At 48.2% G+C, this 12,949-nt stretch overlaps 1 pseudogene and 1 gene segment (V, D, J or C); one reads left to right on the forward strand and one right to left on the reverse strand.

The window, feature by feature from the left end:
* Positions 1-7,850, reverse strand: part of LOC147270010 (Ig kappa chain V-III region MOPC 63-like) — a 495,635-nt gene extending 487,785 nt beyond the window's left edge. The window contains 2 exon segments of the V gene segment in view: positions 7,351-7,667; positions 7,757-7,850. Of these exon segments, the coding sequence occupies positions 7,351-7,667; positions 7,757-7,808 (369 nt within the window).
* Positions 7,851-8,380: 530 nt separating this feature from the next.
* LOC147270035 (Ig kappa-b4 chain C region pseudogene) lies at positions 8,381-9,962 on the forward strand (annotated as a pseudogene).
* Positions 9,963-12,949: the final 2,987 nt, after the last annotated feature.

The raw sequence follows: 12,949 nt of genomic DNA on the forward strand, positions 1-12,949 counted from the left end.
CCATCACATCTACACTCCCACGCACAACACACACCCTGCACCCATGTTGGTATGGGGGGGCAGCTGGGGCGGGGAGTGGGTCCATTGCTGCCCCTTTTGCTAACTGCACCAGCGCGGGCCTGGGTTGGGCCTGTGGCCTGGGGGGGGTTCCTGGGGCTCCCTATGTTCAGGGGGTTTCTGGGTGCCCTGGTGGTTTGGTCCTGACCTGCCTGCTATCCTGGACTGGGGGTGTGATGTTCTGGTCCCCCACATCAGCTACAGTCAGCTACCCACCACATTCAAGACAAACCATTGCACACACACACACACACACACACACACACACACACACACACACACACACACACACACACACACACACACACACACACATCTGGTCTCAAAATACACGCCTCTCTGGCTACAAAGACAAGTCAGTGAGAGTTTTTCTCGACTGATAACTTCTGTTGTTCTGTGTTGTAGAACTGTAATACTCTGAGAAGAAATACCTGCTGGCTCTACTCTCTCTCTCTCTCTCTGGTCTATTTTTATAGTTCGTCACTTGGTGACCAGTAGAATTTCCGATCGAACTCTCGATAAATCTCTGTTGTTATTGTTGTTACTGTTTTTGTTTGTTTGTTTGTTTTTCTCCTATTGTTGCCCCCCCCCTTGTCCTCCCTGTCCTGTCCCTGCTCTCTCTTCCTGTCCTCTCCTGAGCCTCAGTCCGGTAGCTTCATCAATGAACCAACACCATTCCTGATAAAGTTCAACACAGATGGTGACAAAATGCTCTCTGACGACCTCTGCAGCTCCACTTTCTGGCTGAATGAGGGGCCCAGCAGGTCCCTGGGGGACTCACCTGCTCTGTACAGCCTGACTCGGGGCTTCACCACGGCATCGAGCAGCAACCTCTGCCGGCGGTTCTCCCGCTCGTACTCCGCCACGGTTTCCTCCAGCAGAGCCACGATCTGCTCCGCGGCCGCCGCCAGCCGCTCGGTGAGCAGCGCTCTCAGCACCGGGACTCCAGCCGCTGAGTCTCCTTCTCCCAGCTGCAGCAGGAAGTCTTCAGCGGCGGCGAGGATCCGCTCCTGGACCGACACCCGCAGCAGCTGCGTGGCGCACATGTTGAGGTTCTACCGGCGCCACTCAGCCTTCAGGAGACAAAGACCGAGGCCGGGGGTTCACGGACTTCTCCTTCTTTCCTTGTTGTGTTCAAAGCTTCCCGCGTCTTCTTCTCGTTTTGTGAAGCGCGTATTGATGACGTATGTGGTGACGTCCGAAGCCTCGCCAGCCGGCAGTGACCACGTGACTGATTCAGGACCTGCTTCTCCGGCTTGGCGTGAGGTTCTAAATGTAAAGCAGTGAAACGCCGTGGTTTCCTCCCTCCTCGTCCAAAAGCGTTCGCTATTTGATCAAAGGAAGGAGAAACAAGTGACTCCATGTTGTGGAGGCTGAACTCAGAGTTGAGAGAACTTTCATTCTGATCTGAGAGCAGCAACAAAGCCACTGAGAAAAACTGAACCACTGTCAGAGTCGGCACAGCATCAGCAGTCAGGCTGTGTTCACACTGGGAGAAACCATCGGACAGAAACCTCCCTCAGTCACACTGAAGGAACCTGAACTGACTGCTGCAGCTGGGACACACACACACACACACACACACACACACACACACACACACACACACACACACACACACACACACACACACACACACACTCAGCAGGAAACATGAACAGAGAGATAAAAGCACAGGATGCCTCCTCCTCCTCCTTCCAGAGATCAACTGATCTCCAGATTGACTTCAGTTCTTTGATCAGAATTCTTCTTCCTCCTTGATAGATTTATTGATACTTTGTCATAGACGGTCCATTCCTATTGGAGGATGTTAAAGAGCAGGAGAACCAGGTTCCCATGTATGGAACTAGAATATTTACATACTGTATTGCAGTCGTTTCCAACATCCATCCATCCATTGTCTTCCTCTTATTCCTGATAAGGGTCATGGGGGGTGGAGCCTATCCCAGCATCTACAGGTGAGAGGCAGGGTTCACCCTGGACAGGTCACCAGTCCATCACAGGACCAACACATAGAGACAGACAACCATTCACACTCACAGCCACACCTACAGTCAATTTAGAGTATCAATCAGCCTCGTCCCCTCTTGATGTCTTTGGACTGTGGAGGAAGCTGGAGTACCAGAGAGAACCCACACAGGGCAGGAGAACATGGAGACTCCACACAGAAAGATCCTGTGCTCCAGCCAGGACTGGAACCCTGAACCTTCTTGCTGTGAGGTATTTTTATCTCACAAGTGGAAAAATGTAGACTCTTCATGTCATTACATGTCGTTCTCCATTGGGTCACTAGGGGGCAGCACCTACCTGCATCACCAATATGAGCCTTCAGTCTGTCAGGGGGTAGAATTCAGTCACCACCAATGACATCAGAGTCAGAGTTTAGACATCAAAGACAGACATTAAAGCCTCTCTGATAAAACAAAAATATACTGCAATATTTTTTCCAAAGTGAGACCCTGTTTATTCTCTAGTTTAATCTGCTGCAATAATAATGAGCATCTTCGTCAGTCTACTGATGAATGTCAGATATCTTTGATGACCAAACCTGGACGTTTGTCTCAGTTTGACTGGAAGTCTCATTCATTCATTTCTCCTCCATGATTTCCTGCAATGATTTCCTGGTTCTGCTCCATTCAGGTTCAGAGAGCTGAGATTAAAATCACTCAGGAATAAAAGAGGAGACACCAACAAGTCAGCATGGAAGAGGAGCAGCTTTTCAAACTGGTCACCCTGGCTGCTGGTCTGGGCCTCCCTTTGCCTCGGTGCTCCTTGAACCAGTGAAGGTCCTGGTCCAGTCTTCTCCACTGAGTCCTTGTCAACAGGGAGCACCTCCCCACCAGAGAGGTGCAGGGCAAAGGAAAGGAAAACTCCAACCAGAATGAACGCTGCACTAAAAACTGCCCTCCATTTCTTGAGGGGAACGTTGGGTCTTCCTCAGGCAAACGGCAGTCAGCAGTGGCTCAACATCTGAACTGAGCCCAGACCTGGTCAGCTGATCATTCACCAGCTCAGCTCCTCCCACTCATGACGAAGACCTTGAAAACCCCAACATCACCTCCTCCACCTCAGTCTGGCGTGTGTGGATGGAGGGCTGTGACGTCAGCAGCGATGACATCACTGACACAAACACACTGATCTCTGACTGGTTTGGTCTGGGTGGGATTCAGTGACATCACACGACCTGCACCAGATGAAGGGGCGGGGCATCCAGGAGCTGTGACATCACTGGTGACTCTTGTTGGGCCGCCTTCTTGGCCAAAGTGGAGGAGAACAGGACCCAAATACAGACGGGGGAGAGGAGCGTTCAACAAAAGGAGGCTTGAATGATGAAAAGACAAAGAACAACAAAGGAACTCAAAGCACCAACAGAGGAGAAAAGACAAAGTAGCAAACAAAAGCCAAACTTCCACTGGAAACTTGGAGGAGCTGGAACAGGAGGGAGAGAACATGAGGCTGAGAACCCTGGAGAATGAGAGGTGGACAAATCCACCAGCGCAGCATCAGGAGAGCAAAGAAACCAGAAGGAGCTTTGAGGAGCTGCTGACATGCAGCCAGGGAGCGTCTGCCTGAGATGGGAGGAGCTGCTCATCCACCCAGATGGAGAAGCAGCCATCTTGCTCTTCTGACGCCGACCGGCAGAAGGAACAGACGAGGTGAGGGGCCTCACGTTGTCATGGCAACATGGAAACATTACACTCTGTCAGTGGTGCCTCCATCAGACGCACTTTGTCTTTGTGAAGATCAAAGTGAAAGGAAATAATAAAATAAAACAGTGAAGGCTGCATGAACTGAGTGACACACTTGAGGATGACATCAGCGAAATGTGTGATGTCACACTGCTGAGTCGTGAGGTCACCACCAGAGAACAAATGAGTGATGAGATGCTGATTATTGACTCTCTACTTTAAATGATCTCACTCTCTTCCAGCTTGAAGAAGTTTGAGGATGAATGAAGTCAAGAACTGGAAAAATGGAGAACGTTCATGTCATTACATGTTGTTCTCCATTGAGTCACTAGGGGGCAGCACCTACCTGCAACTCCTGTGAGCCCTCAGTCTCACCTCATTTTCAGGCTCCAACTAAAATGAAGCTTCAACTCTTCTGAATCCTCTCCACCTGTCAGATCTGTTTGAAACTTCCAGGTTTGATCAACATCCCAGTCTGAACACATCTACAGGTCAGTAGCGACCACAGCGCCACCTACTGGCAGCAGGAAATGACAGATTTGACACTGAGATGTCCTCGTCACGGCGTGATGGAGAGTTCTGATGATTCATCAGCACAATCAGACTCTGAGAACTCCTCCCTGCATGGTTGATGAGGGTCAAAGTTCCCATGTGGCTCTATCCAAGCTTGAACTCCCTTTCAACAACCCACTCATGGAACACCGATTTGGCACACAATCAGGAAACGTGAACAAAACAAAGTTATAAAAATAAAACTCAGGGCCAAAGTATTTCAATTTACAACTCAATCTCACAAATCAATAATCAGAGTCTCTCCCGTTCATCACCAGTCTTTTCGTTCAGTCCGTTATCAGTCCAAAAGAAATTCAAGGTGTCTCTGTGAAACCTGTCAGTTCTGTCCTACCACAATCCCACCGTCAGGGTCAGTGTCACCTGGGTGGGTGAGGTTTGCAGCGCCATTTTCCACTCCGACTCTCTCTATCCTGTGGGTGGCTCGCCATCTTTTCTCCACAGCGTCAGGTGTGTTCGCACACCAGTGATCCCGCCTACAAAACCTGGCCAAATCCTCGTTCACAACGCAATCAACACAATCCAGAATCATGGACAGCAGTTGAGTCCAGTGTCTTCTCAAAAAATGAAGGGACCAAGGAGAAAACCTCAAAAGAGTCTGCTTTGTTTACTCTTTCCTCTCTCATTCTCGAGTCGTCCGTCTGCTGTCTGTAGCGTGCTGCTCTTGCTTTCGTTATTCTCCCTCTCTACTGCAGGGGCCGCTGTAGTCACCTGACCGGCACTTATTAAAGGAGCAGTAACACAACTAATGATACGTCTCTCATCTAGGTTACACGTTTGATCAACTTCCTGTCCTGATGACATCACGACTGCAGGTGAACAGTTAGCATTGCTCTGTTTGATGAAGCTGCATTCAGGGAATGAGGAAGTTTCCCTTTGTGTCACTGCTTCTCTCCTAATCTGATCTCTGATCAGTTCACCAAGAAGAGTCTGGGGTCAGGGGCTTGATGAGTAGAGCTGTTTAGTCAGGAGGAGGCTGCTCTGATTGGTTCCTGACACTGAAACAAGGCCTTCATATATTTATGATGACATCAAAGGCACAGATTAAAGCCTCTTGTATCAAACAAGAATATAGTGGAATATATTGGAAACTACTGCAGTACATTAAATGTTATTTGTCATGAATAAAAATCAAAAACATTCTGGCAGTCATTGACCAGGTTTGTGTAGAATTACTTGCATACTAATTGATACCTCAGTGTTGAGGATCCCTTGCATCATAAATCTGGCCCATGGGGAGTGAGCGGCTTGGGCCTGCTCCTTCAAAGTAGTGACTCCCCCAAACACCAGTTCAGAGCCACACAGTGCTGCTCTGGCCTCTTTCAGATCAGGGAGTCTAGATTTCAGTGCGGCCGTGGCAGCCTCTCAGCTCCTGAACTTCACAGGTTCATCACTGATCCAGACACAGAGGGTGCCTGGGTCCAGGACTTTGGTCTTGATATTTCTGACATGAAGCACATTGAAATCTTAACGGTTCCCCAGCTGGACGTATGAGGGGACTTTTTTAATGGACAAGAGTTCTGTGAGTTCTGGCTGCAGACCTGAACGTGCTGGGTGTTCCAAATGCTGAGTGAAGGCCTTCAATAAGGGAGAGCTGGGAGGGAGAAGGGACACTGTGTGTTGAGACAGACTAAAGGTAGAGGACGGCTGCAAGCTGGTGTGGAGGCTGTTGTATCAAGCACCTTGAAATCAGAGGTCTGCAGGTTTGCAGTGGTGAATCCTTCATGGAACTTTAGTGGTCAACACCTCTGCTTCAAATGGACCCTGGTGTCTCTGCCCAGTGTCCCTTCTGCCAAGAGCCTGAAACCATCTAACACTGATATTTGGACTGTCCCAGACTCAGGGGTTTGTTTGGTTGGTAGGATTTTATCTCTGCATGATGCAATGGGATCTGGGCTCAGACTGCTTTTATTTTAGTGAAGGTCCAAAGGAGAACAATGGGCAGAAACCTGGCAAATATTCAAGTTTGTTGCGGGAGAAGCCAAGTTGTCCATTGACAAAAGAAGAACAAACAAATGGAGAAGGTTTGGATAAAGAGCTGCTGCCAATGTTTGTGTCCACGGTGAAGCCAGAATCAGGCTAGATTTTAGTTCTGATTCACCAGTGAACAATGTGGAAGAGTTTTTGGCTCAGTGGGGCTCACAGACGCTCTGAGAACCTCAGTGTTCTGTGGGTTCTCACTGCGTCTGTTGAAGATGGGTTCTTGTGTCATGTTGACCTCCATCTTTTCCTGTTGCAATAAAAAGATGGTTTCAATTCAAAATTCTCTCCACGCTCTGTAAAATCAACTTGTCCTGACAAACAGTTTTGTTTGGTGTAGTTTAGTCCAGTCAGGGACGCCTGCTAGCAGGAGGACCAGGAAAATCTGGATCTTGTGTTTGGCTTCAGTGAAACCAAACCAGATGAACCAACAAGTGTTCATTCTGGTGGTTTTCAAACTTTCCAAAGCTGCTTTTATTTTGGCTGTTGAAACTTAGTAACGGAGAGTTCTCTCTTCTTTTTATCTTTAGTTCTGAAACCGTCTGTTGTCACGGTCCAGCAGCGATGCCTCTCGGTTGCTATGGTTACTGAGCTCAGAGAGAAATGAGCGACCGAAGACGAGTTTCCTCCAAAAGTCTCCTCAGCAGAGTCGTGTGAGGACGAGCAGCAGAAGTCTCAGCCTCCTGTCCCTTTTAGAGCTGATCAGTCTCTCTCTGCAGGGTCCAGTCGTCCCTCCCTGCTGCTGCTGCTGGTTTTTCTTGAAGTTCATTGAAAATCCAAGCAGAAGCAAAGTTGATGTGAGTGACATCATCAGAGAGAAGCTGCTAATCTGATGAAGGACCACAATCAGGATGAAGAATTGGGGATGAAGATCACAACGTCATCAGCAGAAAATCTGAATCCTAGTTCTTCTAGTTCTAGTTCTTCTCATCAAGCCTGTGTGTGTGTGTGTGTGTGTGTGTGTCAGCAGCTCCCAGCTGCAGCAGTCAGTTCAGTTTCACTTCAGTGTGACTGAGGGAGGTTTTTGTACGATGGTTTTTCACAGTGTGAACACCCACTGACTGTTGATGTAGTGAGAACTCTGACAGTAATAAACGGCTGCATCTTCAGCCTGAACTCCACTGATGGTCAGAGTGAAGCCAGAGTTTGATCCACTGCCTGAAAAACGAGCTGGAATCCCTGATGTTCTCGAGGTTGCCAGGTAAATGAGAAGTTTAGGAGGTTCTCCTTCTCTCTGCTGGTACCAGGATAAACGGTGGCCATTGCTGTCAGAGTACACATCCTGACTGGTTGAACATGGGAGGGAGACGGAGTCTCCTGGAGCAGATCTCACTGCTGCAGGCTGAGTCACGGTGACCTGACCTCTGGACTCTGAGGAGACACACACACAACCATCAAGCAGCTTCATCTCAGAGGGCCCATGTTGATGGAGGACAGCAGCTGGACCCTCTGGACTTTACCTGTAAAGCAGCAGCAGAGGAGCGTCCAGACGAGGGCGGAGGTCAACGCCATGTTTCTGATGAGCAGATTTCTGTGGCTTCTGTTGTGGTGACGGACAGCTGTCAGTCATCCAGGGTTCAAGTCTCAGGACTATAAAGTGTCCCGGAGCACTGGAGCATGGTGCTGCTGATGCAAAGTGTCTCTCTATGGAAATGTTCAGAGGGACTCAGCAGAGACGTGGACGCTCTGATGCTGCTGCTGCATCCGTCAATCAATCAATCACCTGATCAGAGTATTGATCAGGATGTGTCAGAGCTCCTTTTTAGCTGCTCTGACCTTCATGTGATGAGTACGGAGCCCTGGAGAGGCCAGAGAGACAGAAAACACATGTTGGAGCCAGATGTTGCTCCCACAATGGGATTCATTTGATTTTTTTGATTTTTTAATGATGAACCTCGTTCATTTGTGGTCATCAAATAGAACCGGTTCCAAGTTCTGTATCAGAGGGAACAGGTCTCCTGGCCATGGATTGATGAACTGAGGGAACTTGTTCAAGTCTCTCTTTGGCCGCTCTGGGGCTCCGTAGCTTCCGTGACTTCTCTTCATTTTCAGGTCTAATCTCTTGATTCATGACCATCTAGAATATGGAAGCAGACTTGTTGACCTGCTGCTGTGCTGGCAGGGTTCAAAGCAGCTCAGACGTTTGACTGCTGGCTTCTGACTCAAGTGGGTGTGTGTTTCCCAGTCAGAGAGTCGTGTCTCTACAGTCAGAGGTTTTTGTACGGCGCCTCAATGAGTTTGTGTCACTGTGGTGGACGTTCGGTGGAGGAACCAGACTGGATGTTGGACGTAAGTTTCTGCTCAAACTCTGAGGAAAATGTTGTCCAGTTTGGTTGTAAATTCCATCAGGGAACATTTGCAGCAGAGTTTTTGTGTGTTTTGAACAGTTTGTGTGTTGATGTGTTGAGTTCTCCTGCTTTAACGTGGAGAACAACTCCAAGAAGGTTTCTGTCCAAATTCCTGTCAGACTGAAATTGAACTCCTTGAAGTGTAGAAATGATCCAATGGGTGTCCCTTCAGTTTGAACTGTTTGATGAGTGAGGACTGAAGTCCACATCAAGAAGAACGGACGCTTCCATTTGAAAATGGCCCAGTTTTACATGGTGAATGGAACAGATTTCATTTCATTTCAATGTAATTTTCTAATTTGCCGTTTGCTTGTCACTCATTTGCAGTGTTTGATGAGTGCAGGTTGAAAATCCCCTGTAGAATCATTGGTGCTGGTTGCTTCACTCTGCTTGGAGACTGTCAGCCTCAGTGAGGTGAACCCCTCTGTTCAAGGACTCAATCTGCTACAAGTCCATTCTACCAGCAGCTGAATCAGGGAGATTGGAATGTGTGGGGTTTCTTTGTTCTTCATCTTCATGACTGAACAGAGAAGCTTCAGTTGATGGCAGTTTTCAAAGTGGAGCTGCTGCCAAAGGGGCTTTCCTCCATTGTCAGGGTCCTGGTTCTATTTGGGCGGTGAGGACTCTTTCTGAGCCGCTTCTTGAAGGGAAGTGAAACAATGTGTGAGTGAGTGACTGCTGGAGCAGAGAAACATCTGACAGAAACTCCTTCAAGAGGAAATCTGCTCTCACAGTCCTGGTGTCCAAGCAGCAGGGTTTGATTGACAGCTGCCCCGTCCTCTAATCTGAGCGGTGTCTTCTAGGTGATGTCCCTCCCTCCCTGACGGTGCTGCCCCCCTCCAGCCAGGAGCTGCAGCAGGAGAGGGTCACGCTGGTGTGTCTGGCCAACAAGGGCTTCCCTTCAGACTGGAGTCTGGCCTGGAAGGTGGACGGCAGCAGCGGCGGCGGGGAGGAGAGCAGGAGCCCCGGGGTGCTGGAGAAGGACGGGCTCTACAGCTGGAGCAGCACCCTGAGGCTCCCTGCAGACCAGTGGAGGAAGGTGGGCTCGGTGAGCTGTGAGGCCACCCAGGGCTCCCAGACTCCAGTGTCAGAGGTGCTGAGGAGAGACCAGTGTTCCCAGTCCTGACCTGACTCACTGGGACTCTGAACTCTGCAACAGTTTTCCTCTGTAAACGTTGCCATCAGAATGTTTGCTGCTCCATTTTGATTGTTGCTCTCCAGCTTCAGCTCAATAAAAACCTCTTCATCACATCAGTCCCATGTGGAGCTGCGTTGTTCCAACAACACTGAGCTCTCAGCTCATAGCAGTTCTACAATAAAGGTTCCAACACAATGTTCCATTGATCCATGAACAAAGCAGGCAGTGAGACCATGATGATGTCACATCTGTCCACTGTCCAGATGTCAGATCTGAAAATGATACGATGCCATGTTCCCTTCAACAACAGTCCAGCAGAAAGCCACCATGAAGACCTGAGGAGAAGCAAGGCAGCTCACCACAGTCAGGAACTCCCAGTCACCTCAACAAGGTTTCTGTCCACTCACGTTCAACCAGACCAGCAGATCACCTGCATCCCCACTGCCTCACCACCAGAGGGCAGTAGACTATCAAATCTAGAGGTTCGGTCCATTGTGTCACGATGACATCAAAGACAAAATTCTGAAATCAAAGAGTAAAAAAATATCCTGGGTTCAAAGATTTCTGAAGTCAAGTTTTGGAAGTCGATCATGAACATGAACCTCCAAGTCTGAAGTTTAAACTGGTAGCTGTGGTTTGACTGGTTTGTTGTTTAAGTTACCAGGTTTGTAAATACTTTCCCATTCAGGGCCTTGAATTTCAGGGGAATCCTTGAACCAAGTCATGTCAAAATAAGGGCATTTCTGGTTCCTTGAAGCTGCCTTCGATGCTCAGCCACAGGTAAATCCCTCCTCCTAGTAACAGGACAAAGTAAACATTGTCCCCATGGTAACAGCCTCTCCTCACTGGTCACTACACAGTAGGAACATTCCTAAAACATGGCTGCAGCTGATTTATGCTCATTGTTCACGGGGAAAGGAAAGTTTGTTTGAAGGTGAAAAGAACATTTAGATTATTTTTGATGGTAAAACCAGATTTTACCAGGAGTTTCTCCATTAAAACAGAAATGTTTGAGTTTCAGCTGATTGGACTTCCTCAACAACATTGGATTCCATTCTTCTTTCACTCACAAACCAAAAGCTTGAGACCAAATGAGGGCTGGAATGTAAACTGACTGGTCTCTGGCTCGCGCTAAGGAAGTTAGCATGTTTGTGTTCACCACCCCTTCCTAATAAGATGTTTGGAGTGTGCAGTCAACGCTGGTCTGACCTGTTCAGATTAGCCACACCCTCATTGGGACTCAGTAAAGAGAGACAGGAAGGTTCCACTTCTAATGGAACATTTGAACGTTTGGAAGGAAGCAAGAGAGCAAACTGGCTTGCAGTGTGGTTCTGGTTCCAGTGACGTGTTCCTGGTCCTCCACCATCAATCCTCTCTAGTTCAGCTCCAACCCACCACAGAGCTCCAGGCTCCTGGAAGACTTCTCTACTTTCCTCTTAACCTCCAGCTGAAACCCAGTTTGCAGTGCTGTTTGTTCCATGCAACTTACTTGACACAAACATCAGCAACACTGCACTGTCATGTCAAAGGTTGGTTTCTATTTAATCACTGAGCAAACGGAGAGCAAACCAAACCCTCCAGGACGCTGCCTCCCAAAAACAATTCCCTATGAATCATTCCATGACCTGGAAAACCACATCTGTCATGAACAGACTGGAATGTCCTGTGAGCAAAGAGTTCTGTGGAGGAAGAAGCAGACGAGGCTTCCAAGACAGACGACGGAACACAAACATGCAGTCCACCCAGGCAACATGGACTCTGAGCAGTTGGTGCAGGGCTGCCACGTTTCATTCACTAGCAAACATTCTATGATACCCAGCAGACTACAAACTACTGGGGTGTCACCATTGACTCTACTTGAAACAACTGGACTCACATCCAGTTTGAAGGTTTCTGACTTGGATCAACTTCATATTTTTATGTAATGGCCTCAAGAAATGGAAAATGTAGAATGTTCATGTCATTACATGTCATTCTCCATAGGGTCACTAGGGGGCAGCACCTACCTGCATCACCAATATGAGCCTTCAGTCTGTCAGGTGGTAGAATTCAGTCAGGGAGCGTCTGCTTGTTGTTTGTTCATTTGTGTTTGTGTCCGTGGTGAAGCCAGAATCAGGCTAGATTTTAGTTCTGATTCACCAGTGAACAATGTGGAAGAGTTTTTGGCTCAGTGGGGCTCACAGACGCTCTGAGAACCTCAGTGTTCTGTGGGTTCTCACTGCGTCTGTTGAAGATGGGTTCTTGTGTCATGTTGACCTCCATCTTTTCCTGTTGCAATAAAAAGATGGTTTCAATTCAAAATTCTCTCCACGCTCTGTAAAATCAACTTGTCCTGACAAACAGTTTTGTTTGGTGTAGTTTAGTCCAATCAGGGACACCTGCTAGCAGGAGGACCAGGAAAATCTGGATCTTGTGTTTGGCTTCAGTGAAACCAAACCAGATGAACCAACAAGTGTTCATTCTGGTGGTTTTCAAACTTTCCAAAGCTGCTTTTATTTTGGCTGTTGAAACTTAGGAACGGTGAGTTCTCTCTTCTTTTTATCTTTAGTTCTGAAACCGTCTGTTGTCACGGTCCAGCAGCGATGCCTCTCGGTTGCTATGGTTACTGAGCTCAGAGAGAAATGAGAGACCGAAGACGAGTTTCCTCCAAAAGTCTCCTCAGCAGAGTCGTGTGAGGACGAGCAGCAGAAGTCTCAGCCTCCTGTCCCCTTTTAGAGCTGATCAGTCTCTCTCTGCAGGGTCCAGTCGTCCCTCCCTGCTGCTGCTGCTGGTTTTTCTTGAAGTTCATTGAAAATCCAAGCAGAAGCAAAGTTGATGTGAGTGACATCGTCAGAGAGAAGCTGCTAATCTGATGAAGGACCACAATCAGGATGAAGAATTGGTGATGAAGATCACAACGTCATCAGCAGAAAATCTGAATCCTAGTTCTTCTAGTTCTAGTTCTTCTCATCAAGCCTGTGTGTGTGTGTGTGTGTGTGTGTGTGTGTGTGTGTGTGTGTGTGTGTGTGTCAGCAGCTCCCAGCTGCAGCAGTCAGTTCAGTTTCACTTCAGTGTGACTGAGGGAGGTTTTTGTTCGATGGTTTTTCACAGTGTGAACACCCCCTGACTGTTGATGCTGTGAAGACTCTGACAGTGATAAACGGCTGCATCTTCAGCCTGAACTCCAC

This window comes from Aulostomus chinensis, chromosome 1 (genome assembly GCF_037954235.1).
Source record: "Aulostomus chinensis isolate RoL2024-O1b breed Wild chromosome 1, RoL_Achi_v1.0, whole genome shotgun sequence".
NCBI lineage: Eukaryota > Metazoa > Chordata > Actinopteri > Syngnathiformes > Aulostomidae > Aulostomus > Aulostomus chinensis.